Source organism: Elephantulus edwardii, unplaced genomic scaffold (genome assembly GCF_000299155.1).
Source record: "Elephantulus edwardii isolate Elephantulus edwardi_28Jun2011 unplaced genomic scaffold, EleEdw1.0 scaffold00281, whole genome shotgun sequence".
Lineage (NCBI taxonomy): Eukaryota > Metazoa > Chordata > Mammalia > Macroscelidea > Macroscelididae > Elephantulus > Elephantulus edwardii.
Window position 1 is genome coordinate 729321 of NW_006400031.1, and position 27146 is coordinate 756466.

The 27146-nt window shown below is 41.3% G+C and overlaps 1 protein-coding gene and 1 pseudogene across 1 annotated transcript in view; one reads left to right on the forward strand and one right to left on the reverse strand.

Annotated features, from left to right (window-relative positions):
• Nucleotides 1-8050: 8050 nt before the first annotated feature.
• Nucleotides 8051-27146, reverse strand: part of TRIM42 (tripartite motif containing 42) — a 51197-nt gene continuing 32101 nt past the window's right edge. Inside the window, exon 5 of the mRNA XM_006900342.1 lies at nt 8051-8137. Coding sequence (XP_006900404.1) covers nt 8051-8137 — 87 coding nt within the window. The remainder of the gene's footprint in view (nt 8138-27146) is intronic.
• On the forward strand, nt 13183-13464 carry LOC102868756 (annotated as a pseudogene).

Below are 27146 nucleotides of genomic sequence, written 5' to 3' on the forward strand. Positions count from 1 at the left end.
AAAAAAAACCTGCTGGAGGGTCAACTATGCATCTGTTCTGACTCAAAGGTACATAACAACAACGACTGGAATATGAACAGGGTTATGGTATGCCATATTTAACAGCTTTCAATAGCTTCCTGACACACTTGAGAACGTTCCAGCCCTCTCTTGTGGCTTATAAATTCTTTTTAATGTTATTATTTTGTGTGTGTGTACCGTCAAATCGGATCTGACTGGTACAGGAGGAGATTACTCCTCCTTCTCCAGCAGACTATCTGGTGGACTCAAACCATGTACCTCTGGGTGTGGCTTATAAATTCTACTAAGGCCATCACACTGTTCTTCTCTCCTGCTTTCCTCCTAGATTCTAGTAACACTTCTGTTTATTGATTCTGCCAAGTCATTTACTGTCTCATTTACTTGGCACCTGTTGCTCCTTCCGTTTGAGAGGACTTTCTTCTCTGCTCATAGCACACTGACTCTTCTCCCACTCAATGTCTTTGAGGAGCCCTTCACTGGCACCCTTTTCAGAGTTGATAGTCTCACCTCCAAGATCTTTTCTTTCTTAACACGTTTCAAAGTGTTCAGTTATGCACTGACTTATGACTCCACTCACTGTCTCTGTTTATCACATTGAGAGGTAAAATGTATGTGAAAGTGACTATGTCTGTTTAACTCATCACATGTCCCCTGGACCTTGCAGTGTCCCCAGCTTGTCATTTGCTGTTGTTGAGTGCTGTTGAGTTGTCTGTGACTCATAGTGACCCTATGAATGACAGCTCTGAAGCATTCCCTATCCTGAGGTAGTCTCACTGACTCCAATATACCTACCTCCATTTTCCTAGTAACTGTATCAATCCATCTCAACCAGGGTCTTCCTCTCTGTGCTATCCCTCTACCCTTCTGAGCCCTTATGATGTCCTTTTCCAAGGATAGGTCCCTCCTGGTCACATGCCCAAAATATATGAGATGTAGCTTCAAAATCTTAGCCTTCAAGGAGTAATTTGGTTTCACCCTTTCCAAGACAGAACTATTTGTTTTCTTCTTGGCCCATGGTATGTTCAAGACTCTTCTCCAGAACCACAGCTCAAAGGCATCAATTCTTCTTCTAGCCTCCTTAGTCATTGTCCAGCTCTTTGATGGATAGCAAGCAATTGTGAAGACCATGGACTGGATCAGGTGCACCTTAGTCTCTAGACTGACATAGTTGGTTCTCAAAACTCTGGGAAGGTCCCTGACAGGAGAATGCCGTAAAAATGTGCTTAACAAATGAGAAAACCTAGAATGTAAATTTTAAAAGAAAGGAAAGAAAACAGATGTTTTCTTGACTAACAGCTGTACTGATACACTGCAAAGTGTGTTGTTTGTTTTCATCTAGATCCGTCTATTGATTATTTCTATAGCTGCAGACTTTTTCCTGCAAGGCTGATTGGAATGTTGAAATATGCATACATAAGCTAGTTCAACATAGTGAATATATTTGTAAGTATATATTTATGATTCTATTGATTATATTTTGACATACATACATATGAAATAACATTGGCAGTTATAGCCTTTCTGACAGAAATGAGGCTGGAGACAGGATGATAGAATTTTGCACAATTAGTGATTTATTCACAACAAATACCTTTGTTGAAAAGGATAAGGCATTATACACATGGACCTCACAGGAATAAAACTGACTGTTGTTGTTAAGTGTCATTGAGTCATAGGTGACTCATAGCGACCCTGTGAATGAAAGTCCTCAACACTTGTGTGACTTTCATACTTTCTCCAGGTTCATAGGATTTCCGGAGGCAAGATATTTTAGAAGTGGATGCCACTCCTGCTTCCAAATTGACTACATCTGTGGAAAAAGTTAATGGAGAAACTCAATGCCAGCAGTCAAAACAAGAGTCGGGACTGACTCTGGAACAGATCACCAACAACTCATACGCAAGTTCAAATTGAAGCTGAAGAAAATGAAAACAAGTCCACAAGAACAAAAATATGGTCTTGAGTCTATCACACTAGAGTTTAAGAACCATCTCAAGGATAGATTTGATGCACTGAACAATAATGAGAAGATGAGTTGTGGGATGACCTTAAGGTCTTAAGGGCGTCAACCATGCAGGAAAAAGGTCATTACAAGACAGGAAAGAAAAGGCCAAAATGCAAAACGGATGTAAGAATAACTATGAAACTTGCATTAGGATGTGGAATGGTGAGAATAAATGGAAGAAATGCTGATGTGAGAAAGCCGAACAGATTTCAAAGGGCAGCTAGAGAAGACAATGTGCACTATTGAAATGGAACATGCAGAGCTGGAATCAGAAAACTAAGGAAGAAGAAAGTGCTTAATGTTTCCTTAACGGAAAGAAAGGAACAAATTTAAACCTCAAGTTGTAATACTGAAAGATTTAATGGGAAAAATGTTGAAAGAAGCATCAAAAGAAGATGGAAGGAATATGCAGAGTTACTGTACCAAAAAGACACTGAATTATTTCGGGAAGTAGTATATGATCAAGAACCAATAGTATGTCAGGGAAAAGTTGGACTTCACTGAAGGCATTGGTAAAGAACAAAGCCCCAAGAATTGATGGAATGTAAATCGACAGGTTTCAGCAAACAGATACACCTCTGGATGTGCTCGCTAGACTATGCTAAAATATTTGAAAGAACACCCATGTTTATTGCTGCTTTGTTTGAAACAGCAAAGAGCTGGAAACAACCTAAGTGCCACCAACAAACGATGGATAGAGAAGCTCTGGTATATTTATACAATGGAATACTATGCCGCATTGAAAAATAAAGAATTAATGAAATATGCAAAATGGATGACCCTGGAGGACATTATGTTGAGTGAAATATCTCAGTCACAAAAGGACAAATACTGCACAGTGCCACTGTTGTAAAATGGGACTGACATCAGGGTTGGGAGGAGACTGAGAAAGATGGAAAATTTATGTATACTGCATTGAAACAGATGAGAGAGAGAACTGTTTAAAAGGGATATATGATTAGGTATTAGTGTCGTGACAGGAGTCCAGAATGAAGGCTGTGCAGTGGAGTGGACTTGGGGGGAGGGATTGCATAGCAATGAAAGGATTTTTCTTTTACTTTTTAAGGAGAAGAGTGAACTGGGGGAAGGGGGTGGGCAGGGAGAAAAGTGCAACAATGAGTGACTGGAAACCCTAAGTCTCTGTAAACTTTCATTAAAATGAATAAAAAAAGGAAAATATTTGACAGATAGTTACTTTGTCAATGTGTAGAAGAGATCCATATTTTTTCCCTGTTGGAAAGATAAAAAAGATGATCTAATAGAATGTGGAAATTATAGAACAATATCGTTAATATCAAATGCAAGTAAAATTTTGCTGATTATGAAAAATATGGCAGAAACAGTGCATTGACAACGAACTGCCAGAAATTCTGCCTTTGTTCAGAAGAGGCTGTGAAATTAAGTATATCATTGCTGATGTCAGATGGATGTCGGCTGCTAGCAGAGAAACCTGAGAGATGCTGACCTGTGTTTTATTGATTATGCAAAGACATTTATTTGACTGTGTGGATTATAGCAAATTATGGGTAATACTGAGAAAAATGGGAATTCCAGAACACTTAATTGTGCTCATGTTGACCTTAAGCAGTTGTCAAAACAACACTGCATGGTTTATAACCAGGAAAGCTGTTCATTGGGGTTATTTTCTTTTTCCATAACTATTCAGTTTGTTTGCTGAGTAAATCATTTGAGAAGCTGGATTAAATGAAGAACATAGCATTAGCATTGGAAGAAGATTCATTAAGAACCTATTTTATGCAGATGACTTGATGTTGCTTGCAGAAAGTGAAGAAGAAATGAAGCCCTTCGTGAAGAAGATCAAAGACAATAGCCATTCAGTATGGGTTACACCTCAACAACACAGTTATCCTCACCTTTGGATTAATAGTCAACATAATGACCAATGGAGAAAAGACTGAAGTTGTCAATGATCTCATTGTATTTGGATCCACAATCAAAATGCATGGTAGCAGCAGTCAAAAGATAAAAAAAGGAAAATCTACTGTCAATGTACTAAAGAGTAAGGGCATAACTGTAAAGACTAAGGAGCAAGATAAAGCATTTTCACTGCTTTGTATGTATCTGAAAGTTGAACACTGAATAAGGCAGAGCAGAAGAGAATCAATACCTTTGAGTTGTATTTAATGTACCATGGATTGCAGATTTGTCTTGGAGGAAGTGAAACCAGGGTGCTCATTAAAGGCCAGGATGTTGAACCTTCATCTCACATGTGATCAAGAGGGGCAAAGAAACAGACAACTGTTGGGGGGAAATGGAGATTCAGAGCAAGAGAGGAAGACTCTCAATGAGATGAACTGACACAGTGATTTTAACAGTGGACTTCATCATGTCAGAGACGGTGATGATGGCTCAGGACGGGGCAAGGTTCAGATCTGTTGTTCGTAAAATATGTCGTAGGTGATGGCACCTCACTACTGCTGTCGAGTTGTTGCCACTCATAGCAACCCTATGTACAACAGCCCTAAATCTTGTTCTGTCTTGTGCCAATCGCACTGTCTCCGGCACACTCACCCTGATTACCCCAGTCACTGAATCAATCCACCTCATAGAGGGTCTTCCCCTCCTGCACTGTCCCTCCACCCTCCCAAGCATGATGTCCCTCTCCAAGGACCTGTCCCTCCTTACAACGTGTCCAAAGTATGTCAGATGAAGTCTTAGAATCCTTTCTTCCAAGAAGCAGCCTCGTTTAACCCTCTCCAGGATGAATCTCTTTGTTTTCTTGGCAGTCCATGGTACCCTCAATACTCTTCTCCAGCACCACAGCTCAAAGGCATCAATTCCTCTTCTATCCTCCCTAGCCATTGCCCAACTCTCTGACGCATAGCAAGTGATTGCAAAGACCATGGCCTGCATCAGGTGCACCTTAGTCTCCAGAGTGACACCATTGCTCTTCAACACCCTGGAGAGGTCCCCAACAGCAGATTTTCATGTACATATGTTTGTATACACCACCCCCCTTTATAAAACTTGAAGCTTTTAAATATTTTGACCTGTAACATGCTTTTACATGCACCACTGCATTTGAACCATCCCTAAGGGAGCTATTCTATTGACGATCCCCTCTCTAAGCACATCTTATCATTGTATAGACAGGCAAATGAAGCCAGTACCATAACATAGGAAGAACTGGTTCCACGTCATACAGCATGCCAATAAAGAGCTTGTATTAGAACTGGTGCCTCCTGGTCCATTTTTAACGTCTCTGAGAATCTTCGAGGGCAGGGAACTCTCCATGAGTCATAACTCTGGGGATCATTGAATGGGCAGAAGGCTCTAAGCATTAAGAAATTCCTTTCATCCAGCAGAATGGCTCAGGTACTTATTAAGCAGGCTTCTTGGAATACTCAGCAAACTGTCTTGGTCATTGACTCAAAGTTCCTGTGCTTTCTATAAAAGAGAAATTAGGGTGCTGTAGCTCACTTAATTCTGATTGTCTTATTTGGACCTTGATTCAATTGCAGTGGTGCATGTGAAAGCACATTACAAGGTCAGAGTACTTAAAAGTTTTAGAAAGGTATACAAACATATGTACATGAAAGTCTGCTGTTAGGGACCTCTCCAGGGTACTGAAGAGCAATGGTGTCACTCTGGAGACTAAGGTGTGCCTGATATAGGCCATGGTCTTTGCAATCACTTTGCTTTGTGTCAAAGAGCTGGGCAATGACTAGGGTGAAGAGAAGAGTTGATGCCTTTGAGCTGTGGTGCTGGAGCAGAGTGGAGTAGTGAGCTCTTGTCATGTACTAGTCATGTTGTCGTGAAAGGAACTTTCCAGGCTGTATGACTGGATACCGACCCATAGCTGACCCTTTGGTCAGTTTTCAGAGGCATTTAATCATGTGGAAGGAGAATGCCCATCCTTCTCCCATGGAACAGTGGGTGTATTCGAACCACATGCCTTTGGGACTGCAGTGCAGCTTCTTGCCATTAGAGATCACACACTAGTCCTATAGCTCTATTTTTTTAAAAGTTTTATATTTCAGCTTATCGGTAATAAAATCCCTGCCGGCGTGTCATTTAATTGTATCCTCATGTTAATGATTATTCCAAAGCCCATTACCGAAATGATTATATGGTAATAGCAAATCTGCCGGTGGAACCAAGCCGTCATTTATGGTAATGGAATCATAATGAAGCTCTCTGGGAGTATCCCTCCTTACAATACGTTGGGAAGAGAGTCAGGAATCTTTTTAGCTTTGTTTTCTCAGATTGTGAGAAGATCTTCACTTGGGGTCAATCACGGGGAATGAGTCTTTTCTGACTGACACTGATTTCTGCGAAAAGCGAAGTCACTGAGCAGTTACTCACTCATAAAAGGGCAGAATTAAAGGAGATGCAGGCCAGTGACTGCCTGTCCCCATCAGTACCTACTCTTAAGTATGGTAGCAGTTCTTTACTTCCTACTAAAATGTAATACATATACATGCCTCTTTTTTTAAAAAAAAATTATTATTTGTATTTGTACCATCAAATAAGATCTGACTGGTACAGGAGGAGATTGTACCTCCTTCTCCAGCAGAGCATTTGGTGGACTCGAACCGTGCACCTCAGGAATTGCAGTGCAGCTTCTTGCCATGAGGCCACCAGAGCTCGCCAATACACGCCTCTTGGTGTCAGGCTCAGAGGGTACAAAGGAGAATGAGATGCCTTCTCAGCCCTAGAGTCTGAGAATCAATACAAGCTCTAAAGTGTCTCAAGATGGAATACCCCTCTGGGAAGCAGAGGTGAGGAAAGGTGCCCCTGTTTGGTGGGGACCTAGAGGAGGAGTGAAATATCATCATCCTCATATGGAGAGGTAGCCAAGACTTCTCAGGCAAAATGGTTGCCCCAAGCCTTGAAAAATGAGTAGATATGTCAAGGCAGAAATAAAGTTGCATTTAAGGGATGGTTGTGCTAGGCAGGTGGGAGCCTGGGAGATAAGAAATCTGGGATTTTATGCTGTCTAGAGGCCACAATGACTAGAGATGATAGAAGGAGAATTGATGCCTTTGAGCTGTGGTGCTGGAGAAGAGTATCGACTATACCATGGACTGCTAGGACAACGAACAGGTTTGTCCTGGAGAAAGTGAAGCCGGAGTGCTCCTTGGAGTCAAGGATTCTGAAGCTTCATCTGACATACTTTCAAGGAGGGACCAGTCCTTGGAGAGAGACGTCATGCTTGGGAGGTTGGAGGGACAGCGCAGGAGGGGAAGACCCTTGATGAGATGGATTGATTCAGTGGCTGGGGTAATAATGGGGGCAGTTGTGTGGGAGATGGTGAGATTGGCACAGGATAGGGCAGAGTTTAGGGCTGTTGTACACAGGGTCACTATGAGTCACAGGCGACTCAACGGCACACAACAACAACAACAGGGGCCAGGCTGAATTTAGTAAGGATGGAATGGACACATAACTAGCATTTTTTTCAAGTCTTGCTTGAAAGAATCATAGAGCTAAAGGAGCCTTGGCCTTTACTCAAAGGTCCAGAAGGAGTGGATGAAAGAGCCATTGCTCTCATCCTTGGATAATTTAGAGCATGAGGTAAAGTGGTGGAAAGGTAAATTCAAAGTCAATAAGAAGGAGGAGCATTCTAATAATGTGGGCTATGTCATTTGAAAATACACTGGTGTCTAATGAGTCCTCCTTCAAACTGTCCACAGACCCACAATAAATTCATTCAGGGCCCAAATGCAAATGAAGAGCCCTCCTTGCAAGTAAAGGGCTCTCTTGACCACCCAGAGGGTTGGTGCAAGCCCTCGACTGATTTCCCAGACCTGAGCACACGAAGCATATAGACTTGGTGACTGTATCTTAGTCTTGTTATATTTAACAAAAATGCAATCCACAAGAGCCCAGCATTTTTTTTTATTCACTCTTAGAAGACTTCTCTTGGAATGGTTCAGAGGTCTCAAGGAATATTCATCTACAATCTCACTGAAAAGTGTGGTGGGAAAAATAAGTGTGTGTGTCTCCATATCTCTGTTTTGTGTGTGTCTCTGAGAGGCTGTTACTTGCTCTGGGAGGGATTCAGAAGTGTTTTTGGAGGGCAGCCTGGATGTTCTTCAGCAGACCCCACTTAGCTCGGTTCTTGCCACGTCCATCGGGCGTAATCACCTGTAATCAGAAACAAAGAACTGTGGGACCAGTCATGGAAGACATAGAAATTTCCAGGAAGCCGGCTCCGACTGTCTACCGGACACTACACGCATCCTCTCATCGGCTCTTTAGATGCCACTGGCTTCATGTTACAGATGATAAACTGAGTCTCAAAAGGGTTAGACAGCTTTTCCAAAGTCCCACAGCTAACATGGGATTGGGATTCCCCAGTCAAGGCCGTTCCTTTCATTAAAACACCTCCTATATCTGACCACTAATGGCTTCCTAATATGAGTTTGCTGAAGAGGCACGTTAGGAGTAAGATTGAGACTCACGGATGAGTGAGAGGTCTGAATAGACCACTGGATAATGAGCTCTCTCTGTTTGAATGAATAATGATATTAATTTGTGTGGTGAAGAGGCAGATGCTTGCATAGAAGAGGTAGGTGGTTTGATGGTAAAAACAGTGTTTGTACAAAGCATGATCTATCTATGTACAGACATTTAAATTTTCTCTTTATATTCAAAAGGAAAAAGTGAGGGGCAGAGACAATGGCAGTATATGCTATCTTGTTGTTTAGAGTCAGAACCGACCCATAGCTGATCCTCTGATGGGTTTTCAGAAGCAGTTAATTGCACAGGAGGAGATTGCCCATCCTTCTCCTGTGGAACAGCTGGGGGTTTTGAAACACATGCCTTTGGGATAGCAGTGAAGCTTCTTGCCACTAGGCCACCGGAGCTCCCTGTCTAGTTTTGCAAACTGTTGTTGTTGTTAAGTGCCATTGAGTCATAGGAAATTTACAGCGACCGTGTGAATGAAAGACCTGGACACTTGTATAACTTTCATCCTTTGTCCAGGTTCGCAGGGTTTCCAGAGGCAAGCTATTAAGGAAGTGGATGGCCACTCCTGCTTCCAAGCTTGTTTTATTAGGGGAGCTCCACCAAACACTATCCACCATGGCTAAGCACTCTCGCATTTGACATATCAGTGTCACAGTGTTCAGCTTCACAGCAAGCACGAATTACCCCTGTATGGCAAGTGGACCCACCAGGGCTGTAAGACCTAGAAGAATGTTTCACCAAAAACAATGAAAAACAAGTCTGAGGGCCTTGGATGTATTTTCCATTTTAGGTAAAACAGAGTTACAAATAGCATGCAGATTACATATCTATGACTTTAGTTTGTCCATTGATGGAGAAGCATGGAAATAGTCCCAATAGCAATAACATAGTGTATGATATACACATAGACATCTTGAAGGGAGGAAGAAAGGGGTTTAGGAATTGACTTATGAAAAGCAGAGGATTTGATTTCTAAACAAGGTGGTCCAGGACATAAGACACAGAACTCAAAATACAAAGGAAATTGAAAAGAGAGTGGATATTCTCGTCCTTCAAAATACTCTAGGCTTAGATAATTTTCCAAATAATTTCTACCAAATATTAAAGGAGTGATAGGAAATGAGGAAAAAAAGCAAAAGCTTCTGAGATCATTTTATGAAGCTAAGGAAATATTGATTTTTGAGTCAGATAAAAAAAATATCAGCAAACCCCCCTATAGATCAACTTTACTTATGGCAGTAAAGGAAATAATAGAAAATATGAGATAACTGAGCGCAGTGTGTCATGATCACATGGGGTGTGTTCTGTGACTCTAAGTAAAGCTAAACATCAGGGGGGAAGTCAGTCAACATACTTCATTAATGATGGCTTAAAGGAGAAAAACACTGTAGGATTGTCTCCATAATGAAAATATGCTTTTTAGATTCACCTTCTTATGCACAGAATGATGTCAGCATGGAGACTCCAGTGTGCCTGATACAGGCCATGGTCTTTGCAATCACTTACTGTGCAGAGAGTTGGACAGTGACTAGGGATGATAGAAGAATTGATGCTTTTGAGCTGTGTTGCTGGAGAAGAGTATTGAATATACCATGGACTGCTAGGAGAACAAACAGGTTTATCCTTGAGAGGATGAAACCAGGCTGCTCCTTGGAGGTAGGGATTCTGAAGCTTTGTCTGACATCATTTGGACATGTTGCAAGAAGGGTTCAGTCCTTGGAAAGGGATGTCATGCATGGAGGGTGGAGGGACCGTGCAGGAAAGGAAGACCCTCAATGAGAAGAGATGGATTGATTCAGTTACTGGGGTAATGGGGGTAGGTGTGTCGGAGGCAGTGAGACTGGCACAGGATAGAGCAGGGTGTAGGGTTGTTGTACATAAAGTCACTATGAGTTGCAGGCGATTAGATGGCACATAACAACACCAACCTATGCACACATTTTCTTAGTAAAGTAGTACAATAAAATTTTTAGAATTTAATAAAGATTATGTTGTTGTTAGTATCACTGAGTGATTCCAATGACATAATGACCCCATGCATAACAGAGTGTAAAACACTGCTTTGGTGGCCTGGTGGCAAAAAGCTGCACTGCAATCATGAAGGTATGAGGTTCAAAATCTCCTCCCGTGTGATTGCCTCTGAAAACCTGCTGGAAGGTCAGCTATGAGTTGGTTCCAACCCAACGGTACACAACACCACCACCACCACCAACAACAACAATCTGTTGCACAAAGGAGATTCTGGTGGCCTATTCATAAGAAGCTGGAGTGCAATTCCAAAGACACAAGGTTCAAACCCACCAGCTGCTCCCCAAAGGATGGGCAACTTCCTCCCATTGGATTAACTGCCTCTGAGAACCCACGGGAGGGTCAGCTATGGATTGGTTCTGACTTGACAGCGCACAACAACAACAACAACAACAACAGATTTCTGAAACATGAAATTTTTACTAAGTTGTCCCTTTTTTTCCTCCACTGAAGCAGATGTAAATGGCTAACCATTCATTTTGTAGCTCAAAATAGATATATACACAAGCAGGGCTCCTGGATATAAATGATTGTTGTTGTGGGCCTTTGTGTTGGAAATGACCCATAGCTGACCCTCCAGTGGATTTTCCTAGACTGTAAATCCAATGGGAAGAGGTTGTCCATACTTCTCCCGTGGAGCAGCTCATAGATTCAAACCCCACTGTCTTTGGATTTCACTGCAGTTTCTTACCACTAGACCAGCAGAGCTCTGGTGGATTTCCACAACATGCCTTTGGGATTGTATCAGGGAAGTCTGCTGTCAGAGACCTCTCCCAAGTGCTGAGGAGTAATAAAGTCAATATTGATACTAAGGTGCACCATGGTCTTTGCAATTACATGCCATGCACCAGAGAGCTGGACAATAACTGGGAGAGCTGGACAAGAATGACAGGAGAAGAATTGATGCCTTTGAGTTGTGGTACTCAAGAACACTACTGAACATAATACCATGGATCACCAGGAGAACAAAAAGTTATGCCTCGGAGAGGGTGAAACCAAGTTTCTCCTTAGAGGGTAGGATTTTGAAACTCTGTTTCACAAACTTTGGCCATGCGGCCAGGAGGGACCAGTCTTTGGAGAAGAATATCATTCTCCGAAGGGTGGAGGGGCAGCGCATGAGAGGGTGACCTTGGATGAAATGGATTGACATGATAACTGGGGCAATGGGACGAGGTGTGTAGGACTCAGTAAGACTGGCTCAGAATACAACAGAATTCAGAGCTGTTGTACATGGGGTCGTGATGAGTTGCAGGTGACACTACGGCATCTAACAACAACAATAACAACATCGTGATGTACAATGTTGGAGGTGACAAGATATTATCAATATTCATACAAAGCACTACTAAAGAGAAAAGCAAGGTAGAAGGCAACGTATTTCCTGACTCAGAACCTACTACACAGTCACAGTTATGAAGACAGCATGGGACTAGTGCAGTGACAGACACGTGGATCAATGGAATAGAATCAAGAACCCAGAAATCAACCCATCTACCTATTGTCAACTAATCTTTGACAAGAAAATGAAATCAATTAAATGAGGAAATGACAGCTTCTCAAGACATATGGTGCTAGCCAAATTCCACAACTGTCTGCAGAAAACTGAAGCAAGACCCACATCTCACAGCACACATAAGAATCAACCCAAGGTAGATCAGGGTCCTAGGAATGAAACAAAAGTCTCTAACATTTATTAGAGGAAAAACTAGGAACAAGTCTAGAAGCTCTAATCCATGGTATGAATAGACTTCCAAGCATAACCAAAATCCTACAACCAGGACAGGATGAATAGATTAATAGGACCTTTTAAAAATAGAATCCTCACCAGATGCTCTGCTGAAGGAGGAGGAACAATCGCCTCTTGTAGCAGTCAGATCCGATTTGATGGTACACACATAAATAATAATAATAAAAAATGTAAAAAAATAAAATCAGAAAGAAAGAAAGAAAATCCTAGTACAATCCCAGAAGTGTATGGTTCAAATCCACCAGATGCTCTGCTGGAGAAGGAGGGGTAATCTCCTCCTGTGACAGTCAGATCCAATTTGACAGTACACACAAACAAAATAGTAAAAGGAAAAAAAATTCTTATGAACTTAAATAAAACAACAAACCAAAACACCACAAAAAACCCCAGTGGTGAGAATCTTTGGCAGCATCGTGATGGATGGTGAAGAGATTGAAATTGTAAACAGCTTCAGTTCATTTGGCTCCATAATCAACACTTTTGGCAACAGCAGCCATGAAGTTAAAAGACGAATTGCATTGGGAAAGTCTGCTGGTAGGAACCTCATTACCAAAGTACTGAAGAGCAATGATGTCAGTCTGGAGACTCTGGTGGCCGAGAGGCAGTGTAAGGGGCAATAGAATGTAAGGTGCTGTATCTTGGGGACGTGGCTGTCTGTCTTGCACATAGAGGTGTCTTCAGAAGGAAGATTGCAAGCAGCTATCATGAGGTGCTCTGAGAAAGAGGACTGAAAGCAGTTCTCATACATCTTGAGACACTCATTCTTTTGAGAGTAGAAGCAAATGTTCCTGCTCTTAATAAGGTTGTTGCAAATGTAAGAAAGCACAAAGAAGTCTTGCTTGAATGTATGTCTTTTGTCTATCTGTGTACCCAGCCTGTTTGGGCCTTATGAAGTAATCCTTAAAGTTTCCATTTCTCGCTCTTTGGTCGAGGCAGCAAAAGCGAGATGACGAAGGGAACGTCATTGTTTGGAAAGCGTCGCAATAAGACGCACACGCTGTGCCGCCGCTGTGGCTCCAAGGTCTACCACCTCCAGAAGTCCACCTGTGGCAAGTGTGGCTACCCCGCCAAGCGCAAGAGAAAATAATTGGAGTGCCAAGGCTAAAAGGCGAAGTACTGGTCGCATGAGGCACCTAAAGATCGTTTATGCAGATTCAGGCATGGATTCCGTGAAGGAACAACACCGAAACCCCAACGGGCAGCTGTTGCAGCATCCAGTTCATCTTAAGAATTCCACAGTTTAGTTATGCAATAAATGTTTTGGTATTATAAAAAAAAAAGTTTCCTTTTCTCTGTGAACTGTTTCTTTGTTTCTGAATGCTAATAAAAGCAGATGTTCTGGAGTTCCTTGGGCCTAGTAGCCTGAGCAAGCTCTAGCCTTTCTGGATTTACATTCTGCTTTGCTAGTCTTCCTTTGGCTCCACCCACGAGAAACAACAGGCAGGAAGCTACACTGCAATCCCAAAGGCAGCAGTTGGAGGCCACCAGCTACTCTGCAGGTAGAGGATGGGCAGTCTCCTCCTGTGCAGTTAACAGCCTCTGAAAACCTCCCAGATGGTCAGCTATGGGTCAGTTCTGACTCTATGGTACACAACAACAACAACACGGAAATCATATGTTTAGCAAAAGAAATGTTAAAAAATGAAGTCGTGAGGAACACTTGCTGTTTGCAGATTTGGCCTAACTAGGCTTCATCTGAGCCTGTGACAGTGATGTGCCAATCGTGGTAATGGGCACCCATGATGGACAGTGTTGGCTGGAGCTTCCCGACTAAATCAAGCCTGGAAGCAGGAGCGGCATCCACTTCCGAAATGGCTTGCCTCCGGAAACTCTATCTATGTACGAACAGTGCTCAGGCTGTTCGTTCATAGGGTCGCTATGAGTTGTCTACGACTCGACGGCATTAAACAACAAACAACAACAGGCTTCATCTGACATATTTTGGACATGTTGTAAGGAGGGACCTGTCCTTGGAGAGGGGCATCATGCTTGGGAGGGTGGAGGGCAGGAGCAGGAGGGGAAGGCCCTCTATGAGGTGGACTGATTCAGTGACGGGGGTAATCGGGATGGGTGTGTCAGAGACAGTGCGATTGGCACAGGACAGAACAGAGTTTAGGGCTTATTGTACACAGGGTCGCTATGAGTTCCAAATGACTCAATGGCACATAACAACAACAACAAGACATAGCATATATTTTTTTAAAAAATAGTAAAACAAGTATGGTATTGACATAAGCACTGACAAGTTCACCAATAGGATGTGACAGAGCTCAGTGATGGGCACCTAGATACATGAGTTTTACTATAGGATCAAAGAGATACCCTGCGTGTATCGTGTGTGTGTGTGTGGGGGGGGGGGGAAGACATTGTTTGATATATTGTGTTAGAATAACTAGCTCACCAGATGGTGGCAAAGTATCTGCTTACTTATAAGTATGTTCAAAGGTGGATTTGGGGTAAAGACTTAAATTCGAAAGAGGAAACTATAGTTAATAAAAGTGCATAGAAGATTATCTTTGTGCTCTAAGGATAGGGAAGCACTTTTTAAACAAAGCTTCAAAAGGTTAAGCCATAAGGAAAATTGTAACATCAGTCTGGTGAGATCAAAATTGGAGATTTTTTTTTCTATTTCATGAAATACACTGTGAACAAAATGAATAGATGATTGTGAGAATAGGTGAAGATATTAACAAAGTCTAAAACCACTTTCTAGAATACACAAAAAATTCCTGCAAATCGTCCTGCACACAGTCAATTGGAAAATATACTAAGGATATGAATAGGCTACTTAAAGAAGAAATCTTCAAAATCAACAGTCATGTAAAAATGAAATTTAACAAAATAAGGAGATATCACTTTATTGCTATTGCAGCAGCAGAGAAGTAGAAATTGTGATCATAACGAAGATAAACCGAGAGTAAGATTCTACAGAACTTCCTCCCATTTTGGTGGAAACATGGATAGAATTAACTCGTGTACGTACATATTCCAGGACCCAGAATATTTAACCCTGGTCTATATCTTCACACATTTATCCTGACGACAAACAGTGACTTGTATGCATCTTGATCAGGCTGCATTGTTAGAAGGGATCTGCATCCACTCCACTGGGAAAAAAAACCAACCCACAAACAACCAGCTAAAACAGTTTACCCACAAACACTGGTTAAAACAACATCAGGATTAAAATGTGCATAATAGAAACACAGGGTTTAGGGAAAAGAGATAAGAAACAAAGTAAAATATGCAACAATGAATGAATGGAAATCGAAGTTCTTTATAAACTGTCATTAAAATATAAAAAAATTAATAATAAAATAAAATAAATAAAAAAAGAAGAAAGGAACATATTATCAGCGGTGTTAAACTTTATGGAAGCATATTTTCTTTCTCACATAGAGCCACTAGAAGTATTTGATTAACATCTAAAGGTTTAATCATTAGGCCACGATGGTTCCTAATCTATGTGTTTATGGTACCCAAATGAATATTCGATCGATCTCCGATTGTAAAAGTTGGTAAAAATCTTCTATATCCTCTTCCTTGGCTCTGGTTATTGATAGATCTAGCAATGACTTTTTTAACTATGAAAGCAACTCCATTTTTCCTCACCTTTTCATCTCCAGAGTAATATATCATATGATCATCTGACTCAAAATGCCCCATGCCAGTCCATCTCATCTCACCAATGCCTAGTATCTCAATATTTATGCACTCCATTTCTTCCTTAACAAGATCTAATTTTCCTACATTCATGGTTCTCACATTCCATGTCCCAGTCACTAGTGTCTGGTTACAACTGTTCCTCTTCCTTTGTATTTCCATACTTGAAAGCTCAACCTCAGTTGTCCTTTCTGTTATCTACATGTGTTCTGTTGTACATAGAGAAGACAAAGATTCTCACCACTGGACAAATTGGCAGCATCAGGATGGATGGTGAAGAGATTGAGATTGTACACAGCTTTAGTTTGCTTGGCTCCACAGTCAACACTCTTGGCACCAGCAGCCAGGAAATTAAAAGGCGCATTGCCATGGGAAAGTCTTCTGTTAGGAATCTCTCCAAAGTACTGAAGAGCAATGGTGCCTCTCTGGAGACTAAGGTGCATCTGATACAGGCCATGGTCTTCACAATCACTTGTTGTGCATCAGAGAGTTGGACAATGACCAAGGAGGATAGAAGGAGAATTGATGCCTTTGAGCTGTGGTGCTGGAGAAGAGTATTGAGAATACCGTGGACTGCTAGGAAAACAAACAGATTGGTCCTGGAAAGGGTTAAACCAGGTGGCTCCTTGGAGGCAAGGATTCTGAGGCTACATCTAACATACTTTCGACATGTTGTGAGGAGAGACTGGTCCTTGGAGAAGGACATCATGCTTGGGAGGGTGGAGGGACAGCGCAGGAGAGGAAGGCCCTCTATGAGGTGGATTGATTCAATGACTGGGATAATTGGGGTAGAAGTGTCAGAGACAGTGCGATTGGCACAGGACAGAGCAGAGTTTACGGCTGTTGCACATAAGGTCACTATGAGTCGCAAGCGACTCGATGGCACATAACAACAACAGCAACAACAACAACAACAAATGAATATTTAGAGTTTTGCCATTTTCTGAAGTTTTTATGTAACGTATGTGAAATCTCTATTTGAATGTCTAACAATAACCTTAAAATGAATGTTTCTACATCATAATTTTAATAAATCCTAGAGAGTGCAAAAAACCCCCACAAAGTAAGATATGAAACACAATAGTAATTTTAAATTAGTAACATTCAAAAACATTAATAAACACCCAATAAAAAACAAGTAACCGGAAAATATTGTAAAACATTTCAGAAGGGTTATTCAAGAAAGTATTGTCACAAAAAAGCAGTAGGAATCTTGCATGGACCAATGTTGATAATGGATCATGTATGATTAATTCAATCTCCTCTAATAAGGTTGGAAAAACAGGTTCAGCTTGCAGTCTAATTTTTGTTCAAGACTTCAAGCCTGTCTGGAGGGCAGGGAGGGAGGAACAAACAGGTTTATGTTCACAACAGATCAGGATCTTTGGAAAACAATTCTCAGGAGAGAAAGAATGGAAACCACTTTGCTTATAAACACAGGGCTTATCAGTGTTTGGGTTGCTATATTAGAAGGTTTAGGGGAGTTATTCTGAGTGGGGAACAATAGAGGTCATTCAGATAGTCCTCCTACCCAAGCCTTTCAACACATGTGTGTCACAGCCTGGGGGAAATAGCGTAGAAAGACAAGTATGAAGTCAGGTAGCCTGCTCCTGGCTGTACCCCAAACATAAGCATCGCTTGTGCAGAAAGCCAGAGGCACAGTAGATATTCGCTCAGATAGCAGGGCTTCTTCATTAGCATATGTAAATTGCCCGAGGGAGGAAGACTCCCAGTGCAGACTGAGAAGGAATTTGAGGGCATAGGTGTAGGCAGAGGTCATCGAATTTCCTGATGAGCTGTATGTAGAAAAGGACCCCTAGAAGTATCTATTAGGATGGATGTGGTACCTGTATTTGTTTTACCCTCAAATCCAATGCAACCCGGGATCTCCAGTTTACATAGACAGAAGGCAGAAGAATGCTTCCTCTTTTTCCTACCCTCCCACCTTCATATCCACCCAACCCTACTCCAAAAACGTCCACATTCTAAAGCCCTCAAAAAAGACAACATGACCACAAAGGAGAATGGAAGTTGCAGATAGAACAGCATTCAATTTGATTATCAGTTGACTTTATAGTAAGATTAGTTGGAGTCATTCAAGTAGACCCAATGTAATCATAAATGTCCTTTAAAAACATGTTTTTTATTTTTAAAAATTAGGTAGAATCAAAAGAGAAACAGAGAAATCAGAGCCTGAGTTGAACTTGCTCTAGTTTTGAGATTGAAGGTAGAAAAAGGAGCAATGGAAGCTTCTAGAAGCTGGACAAAAGCAAGGGAATAAATTCTTCCTGAGAGCCTTTGGAGGGAACTAAGGCATCTTAGTGGTAAGGAGCTGCACTGACCATCCAAATATAAGAAGTTCAAATCTACTGGCTGCTACTTGTGAAAAAGATGGGAAACGTCCTCCCTGAAGACTTACCGTCTCTGAAAACCCACTGGAGGGCAACTTAGGAGTTGGTTCCAGACATGGTGGTACTTAACCGCAACTGGTTAAGTACCTACAGGTTAAGTACCTACAGGAGGGCTGTAGGCCTGTTAACACCTTGACTTTTGCCCAGGGAGCCTCATTTCAGATTTCTGATCTTCAGAACGATCGCTGTTGTTATGTGCTGTTAAAACGGGACTGACTCACAGCTGACCCGCCAGTGGCTTTTCCAGGGCTGTTTATGGGATAGAAGGAAATTGCCCAGCTGATGGTAAATTTTAAACCCCTGCCTTTTACCATTATGCCACCAGAGTTCACCAGATAATAATAATAATAAATAGACTCAGACAATAATTTCATATTGTTAAAGCCACCGTTGTTGTTGTTGATTACCTTCCAGTCGAGCACGACTCTTAATCACTCTATGAACAAAAGGTCTGAACTCAAGCCTTTCTAGAGCTATCGACATTTATCAAACTTCATAGAGTTTCCAGAGGCATGTTGTTTAGGAAGTGGTGTTTGTTAAGTCTGGGCAAAGGGGGCCAAAGAGAAGAATGAAACATTCAGAACACAACTGCTGATGGCCTTTGCTGCTGCTGATAAGAAGAGCAGATTCTGGCAGTTTAGCTAATCTACACGTGCACCAAAACAGAGGAGACCTGGACTGGCCTGGAAACTGCCTACATCATGAAGGAGCAGACAGACAGAAGCTACCCACAGCATGATATCTGTATGCTTGCTTGTCTTTATGGTTTGCTCTTATGGCTGGGTGTTGCTCTTGTCCGTTTGTTGTACAGAGGTGACGATCTGCATGTTGCTGTGAAGGACCCCCAAACCGCTGGTCCTGTTCTGTCCCGAGTGGACGGCGAAGACCCAAGACTCCAAGACACCGGCTTGATGCAACAGCAAGAGATAAGAGGTTTATTGCGGAGCTCCGGGCCGACCCTTATCTCTCGCAGGAGACAAAGGAGCCGACCGAGAGCAGACAAAGTTGGGTTTTTTTATACACTTTAGGGGGATACAACTGAGTATCAGCTTCTCATTGGGTGATGAAAGCACAATTTGAATTCATTGGTTCAGTGTTCGCTCAGGGTTTACACAGCATTGTTGCACGTAGCACTTGCGGCAGTCACGTAGCACATGTAGCAGTTAGATAGATCTTTAACTATAGAGTGGTGTCATAAATTCTTAAGTATACAGTGAGTTCAAACTCCAGGGCAGTGGAAAAGCACAAGATACATTGGTTATCCGTCGGGAAACAAAGGCACATGGGTTATCAGTTGAGCTTGTTTGTTCTGCCTTTCTGCTAGCTATTCTTGAAATACTGTTGCCCTGGATACCTGGGTGTGGGGCTTTAAAAATTAACTTAGCTGAGAACTATAGAAACTTAAGTTTAATTCAGCTGAGAACTATAGGGACTATTTTAATTTCAATCTTTTCAGCTGCTTACTTTATAGCTTGGATATGTATATGTGTGCTTGGTTATGTGGTCTTATGACCACAGCACTTTCTGAAATTTGCTACACTGGAGTAGCTTTCAGGCTGTTACAATGTTGAACAATATTTCAAGTGGAAACAGGGTCATGTATGGTGGACAGGTTCCAGATTAAGATAGACTAAGAAGTAAGATTGGACCTCCACTTCTGAAATAACTGGCCTTCAGAAATCCTGTGAACAATAGAGGGACTATTAGACATAGTTCTGGAGGTAGAACACTTAAATTGGAAGGCACTCAAAAAAGACGAGGACCAACTGGAAAGAGCCGTCGACAATTAGAACGTAGAACGTACAAAGTAAGAATCTAGGAAAATTAGAAGTTGTAAAAAATAAAATGGAACACATAAAGATTGACATTCTAGGCAAGCTGGTATGGACAAGCATGGGCAAAAATGGAAAACAAAGAAGGTAGTCAGAAAACATGGACTTGATGACAGAGAAGAGGCCTGAGATCAAATGATTGAATTTTGTACAATCAATGATGTGTTCATTGCAAATACTTTCTTTAAAAAACACAAATGGTGACTATCCACATGGACCTCACTTGATGGACTACAAAGGAATAAAATAAGTATGTGTGTGGAAGGAATCATCCGAGAAATTCAATTGGAGCAGTCAAAACTAGGCCAAATGCTGGCTGGAACAGATTGTCAATTAATTACTCACGTTCATGTTTCAAATTGAAGCTGAAGAAACATATAATCTTGATTCAAGAGAAGGGTAGCTGTTAAGCAGCTCTTGAAATTATTTTACATCTTAAAATTTGAATTGTTTTGTCAAAAGTCTGGAAAGTTAAGATAAAATCCTGTACATATAAATGCCTTTATGTGCACCCATAATTACAGTATGAAAAGGAGAACACACTGATGGTTAAAATACAAAAAAGATAAACTCCTGCCAGTAAAGTAGTTAGAACCTTAAAAATTCCCTAAGTGAAGATCATAAAGTACTGAGGATTATTAGCAAGCGGAAGCCAGTTATAGCTGCAGCCACCAGCAGCCCCAGATAGGGTCTCACAAATAGGCCCAGTCATTGAACCAATAGATTCTGAAAGTGTTTTATTAATCTAACAAGTCTATAGAAATGAAGAAAAAAAAACACCACTTTAATCCAGCAAAATTGTTAGCTAAAAAGTGAGTTTTTAAATTCCCTTGCATGCTGGTTTTTTAATATAGGTTCCTAACCCTCATTTGCCTTTGTTGTTGTTGTTATGTGCCGTTGAGTCACTTGTGACTCATAGTGACCCTCTGTACAACAGCCCTAAACTCTGCTCTATCCTGTGCCAATCGCACTGCTTCTGACACCCATCCTGATTACCCCAGTCACTGAATCAATCCACCTCATAGAGGGTCTTCCCCTCCTGGGCCATCCCTCCACCCTCCCAAGCATGATGTCCCTCTCCAAGGACCTCTCCCTCCTTACAACATGTCCAAAGTATGTCAGACAAAGCCCCAGAATCCTTGCCTGCAAGGAGCAGCCTGGTTTAACCCTCTCCAGGATGAATCTCATTTGCCTTTAAATAAGCTAATTTTTTTAATAAAAGTGAGAAAAAGGAGAAAAGGCTCAAAGCATTTCTTGTACTGAGACAGTCACTGCAGCAATCAGCTTGACTGTGTTAGAGGTTATGACAATGGCACAGGATAGGACTGAGTTCTTATTTACATTCTAATTATGGGTGCACATAAAGGCTTATATGTATCTGTTGTTTGTAGGGTCACTATGAGTTGCACTTAACTTGATGACATCTAATGTTGACTGTCAAGAACTTATCCAAAGTACTAAGGAGCAATGATGCTAGTTTGAAGCCTAGATTGTGCTGATTCAAGTCATGGTTTTTATAATCACTTACATCTGAGAGCTGGACACTGAGTGAGGATGACAGAAGAAGAATTGATGCCTTTGAGTTATTGTATTGGAGAAGAGCACTGATTATCCATGGACCACCAGATGAACAAATCGATATGTCTTGAAGAAGGTGTAGCCAGAGTACTCCATACAGGCAAGGTGATGAAGCTTCATCTCACATGCTTTGAGCATGTGTGTCAGGAGGGGCTATTCCTTGGAAAAGGCATCATACTTGGAAAGTTGAAGGATTGAGGGAAAGAGAGGAAGACCCTCAATGAGGTACATTGATGCAGTGATTGCAGCAATAGGCTCCAGTCAGAGCTTGTGCAGATACGGCAGGGTTCAGAAATGCTGTACATTGACTCACTATGAATTGTACTTGATTGAAGGGAACAATCACAATAAGCCCGTAAACCCACATTCAACTCTTAAGTACTTTTACAAACGAACAAGCTAATAGTTTTCACATAAAACCAATGTCCTAAAATCGTCTAGAAATAAGATTGCAATACCAGTTGATGGGGAATGATGGCCTCAGAAACTCAGACATAGTTTATAAATTTAAAATAATAGTAAACGTTGTCTGTATGAGGTTCTTTAACCTGATTGCTCATAGTTTTAAAGTTTAAGAAAATGGAAAATGTTGTCTGTATAAATTCCTTTGACCAGATTGATTAGTTAGTTTGTGAAACTGTTATTTCAGGAACTAAAGATTGAGTCACCCTGATATTTAAAAAAAACCCCAACAAACAAACCCAACCAGGAGCTCTGGCCATCTAGTGGCAGGAAGCTGCACTACAATTTCAAAGGTGTGCAGTTCGAATCCACCAGATGCTCTGCAGGAGAAGGAGGGGCAATCTCCTCCTGTACCAGTCAGATTCGATTTGATCACACACACACACACACACACACACACACATAAAGTTTTTTTAAAAACCCAACAAACCCAACCAAAAGAAAAAACACACCTAAGAAATTACATGAGGAAAGCACCATCAACAAGGAAATTTGGTAACTATCTACATCAGAACTCAAACACTAGGTGTCTGACAACCACCCTGGGGAGAGATATTGTGGAACAAACCACATTAGACCCTTGGGCCCTCCCCTTCCAGACCTCCTGAACCCTTTGACAACACTCTTAACAATCCTGGCTTGATTGAAAAATGCCATCAAATGGTCTTGAAGGCATCCATACTGCTATTTTCTCCCAGAGCACCAGGGTCTGAATGAAGTGCCTTTAAAAGACTCAACCCTTGTCTCCACTCAAGGATTGACTTGCAGTGGCAGGCAGTCGAATTAATTCTTCTTCTGGTTACAACATGAGTCCAGATGCTTTCTTGGGCGGGACAGAAACTCCTTCCTTGTCTAACGATTAGAATAATAAGTGACATTGACACAGAGTTAGTTTTCAATAAAAAGGACCTTTAAAAAAGATGATTTTCATGCTGTACGTCTTTTACTCAAAATAAAATACATTGAAAAACTCAAACAAGGCTCAAACTATGAAAATCAAATAGAAAAAGGTTTTTTACATTTTCTTTCTCCTTTTTAAACCAAACCTCTGATGGAAATACTGCAGTTTGGATAAGAAATCATTCTGCTGCTTTGTTACAGCATTTCAAATTATTCCTTTCAGTAATACCTGCGTTGAATGATGCCTTAGGAAAAAAAGAAAGATTTTGATTTTATAGGAAAGAGCTGAAGTCATTACTTTTATGAAGCTTTATAAATGTCATTCAAACACATCTTATTTTCATTTGCTATTGAATCCTTTACTTATGCAAATCATGACAAATGTTGAGGAACTCAGCGTTTCCACAGAATGTTAATATAATCACAAGAAGGGGAGGGAGAATTACTTCTGAAGGAAAAATCTATATTGCAGCTCTGCTAGTCAGATAAAAATGAAGCTTCTCGAAAACGTCATTAATTAGGGCTCTGCTCATTTAGAAATAGTGTTAAAATGCAAAAGGACTGGAATGAGCTTCCCTTCCTTACAGAAGGTACAAATTAATCACATAAACACAGTTCAGGAGAGATGCTACATCTTGACTGATTATACAAAACATTTACCAACATTCACGCATTTTACTGGATTTTACGATTATTAATTTTCCTTATCAATTTATTTCTTCACTCGTTAATGCAGACATTTCATTCACAGATTCATTTGGTCACATTTTCATTCATGTATTTACTCAATAGCAAATTAAGAATCGACTATATGTCAAATGTTGTGTTAAACACCGTGGGAAAAAGAAAGATACACAGATTTTGTACTCCAGTTCATAATTTAAGAGATATGACACACATACACACAAAACCTACCTGAAAAAGGAATAAGAGGGACTCAGATGACAAACCTGATGATATGTTTAGTCTCCCTACTCCCTTCCTGGCACCCAAATATTATAGAAGTTAGATTTTTTTTTCTGTTGAATCAGTTCCTATTTAGGTGACTCTGCTTTGGGTTTCCATGGCTCTGAATCTTTACTGAAAAAAATATGGGACGTTTCACGAATTTGCGTGTCATCCTTGCGCAGGGGACATACTAATCTTCTCTGTATCGTTCCAATTTTAGTATACGTGCTGCCGAAGCGAGCACAGATGTTAGATATTTTTTTAAATTGAGATTTTAATGAAAGTTCGTAGAGAACTTGGATTTCCATTCATTCATTGTTGCACATTTTCCTTCCGCCCCTCATCCCGCCCAGTTAGCTTTTTTCTTTGGAAAAAAAATTCTTTCATTGTTACACAGCCACCCTGCCCAACCACTTTACTATGTAGCTTATTCTGGACTCTTGTCATGCCAATAACACCTAATCATATATTCCTTCTATACAGTTCTCTTCCTCATCTGTTTCAGTGCTGTGCACATTATGCATTCTCTCTTTTCTTAGTTTTCCCCAACCCCCATGTCAGTGCTCTTTTATAGCAGTGGCATTAGGCAGTATTTGTCCTTTTGCGACTGAGACATTTCACTTAGCATAATGTCCTCCATGGTCACCCATTTTGTATAATATTTTGTCAATTCTTTGTTTTTCTGTGCTGCATAATATTCCATTATGTGAATATACCACAGCTTTATACATTCGTTTGTCGATGGGCACTTGGGTTGTTTCCAACTCTTTGCTATTGTGAACAAAGCTGCAATAAACATAAGCGTGTATGCATCTGCTTGGGTGGCAGTTCTGGTTTCTTTAGGGTATATTCCCAGTAGTGGAATTGCTGGGTCAAATGGTATTTCTATTTCCAACTTCTTGACAAAGCGCCATACATAGTGTTTGCACCATTTTACTCCCACCAACGGTGAATAAGGGTTCTAGTTTCTCCACAAGCTCACCCCTATCAGTTGTTTGCTATGCTAAATTTTGCTATTCTTACAAGGGTTAGATGATATCTCATAGTTGTTTTGAGATTTTTTTTTTTTTTAAATACTCAAGTTAGCAACTGTGCTAGAACATGAGAGAACTGTTTATGGCTAAGTTTTTTTTAAGTAATTTTTCAAACTGGTGGATAAAGTTATATAGAAGGAAAACAATAACCAAATGCACATGTGATAAAATAAAGTTGTTGTTGTTGTTGTTATGTGCCGTCGAGTCGTTTGCGACTCATAGCGACCCTATGTACAACAGCCCTAAACCCTGCTCTATCCTGTGCCAATCTCATTGCCTCTGACACACCCATCCCGATTACCCCAGTCACTGAATCAATCCACCTCATAAAGGGTCTTACCCTCCTGCGCTGTCCCTCCATTCTGCCCAGCATGATGTCCCTCTCTAAAGACCTGTCTCTCCTTACAACATGTCCAAAGTATGTCAGGCGAAGCCCCAGAATCCTTGCCTCCAAGGAGCAGCCTGGTTTAATCCTCTCTAGGATGAATCTATTTGTTTTCTTGGCAGTCCATGGTACATTCAGTACTCTTCTCCTAAAACAGTCATGCTCTGAGAAGAAGATATCAACATCAAGAAGGGACTTCAAGGTCACTGACAGGGTAGTTGTTTGGAGGTAGTACAGTAGGAACAGCCAGGAAGACTTTTATCATTTCTCTTTCTTCTCAGTCTGGAGACTAAGGTGCGCCTAATACAGGTCATGGTCTTCACAATCACTTGCTATGCATCTGAGATCTGGTCAATGACTGGGGATGATAGAAGGAGAATCGATGCCTTTGAGCTGCAGTGCTGGAGTATTGAATATATCACAGACTGCAAGGAGAACAAACTGGTTCATCCTAGAGAGGGTGAGACCAGGCTGCTCCTTAGAGTCAAGGATTCTGAAGCTTTTTCTGACATACTTTGGACATGTAGCAAGGAGGGACCAGTCCTTAGAGAGGGACGTCATACTTGGGAAGGTGGAGGGGCAGTGCAGGAGAAGAAGACCCTTAATGAGATGGATTGATTCAGTGACTGGGGTAGTTGGGGTGGGTGTGTTGGAGACTGTGAGATTCACACAGGACGGAGCAGGGTTTAGAGCTGTTGTACATAAGGTCGCTATGAGTTGCAGGCTACGCGACGGCACATAACAATAACGACTCATGTTAATGTTTAAGCTCTGTGGGAGATGATGACTGGGATCTTGTGGTTGTTAGGGTCATGTTCAAGAAACAGAGTTAGTCACAAAAAGACACACATCTTATCAACTCAACTCATTGTTGCAGGCAGAACAGACTCCTGGTTGACCCTCCTGCAGGTTTTCAGAAGCTCTAAATTGCAGAGGAGGAGACTGCCCTTTTCTTCCCCATTGGAGCAGCTAGTGGATCCGAACCCCTAGAGAGGCACAACCTTTGGGTTAGCAGCACCGCTCCCTCTGGACGATGCCACCGGAACTCCCTAAATAATACCACTATGATGAAAACCTGAGGAATGGCTTGTCTGTTATTGTTAAGTGCTGTCCAGTCGTAGGTGATGCAGAGTGACCCTATGACTTAAAGACTTGAGCACTATTTGTAGAGTTTCCGGAGGCAAGCTATTTCTGAAGTGGCTTCCACTCCTGCTTCCAAGCTTGTTTTAATTGGAAGCTCCACCAAACACTGTCCACCATGGGTAACCGTTATCACACTTGACACATCAGTGTCACAGTGTTTAGCATCACAGCAACCACGAATTACCTCTGTACGGCAATGCACAGACCAGTGCTAGACCACTTAGAAGAATGTTTGACAAAAAGCAATTTAAACCAGGCCTAAGGGCTGCAGATTAAAATCACCCTTTCAAACTGGTAGCCATGCCACCCACCAACAAGAGTTTTTAAATAGGAGGCCTTATCACATGCATGGCCTCACTTTCCTTAGGGAATCAACATTCCACCCAAGTGCTCACCAATCCCAGCCTCTGTAGAACCAGCTCCTGTAGATGACGTTCAAACTGGTCTCCAGCACCAACCTACCTACCGAGGAATGGCTTTGTTGTTGTTGTTGTTATGTGCCGTCGAGTCGTTTCTGACTCATAGCGACCCTATGCACAACAGCTCTAAACCCT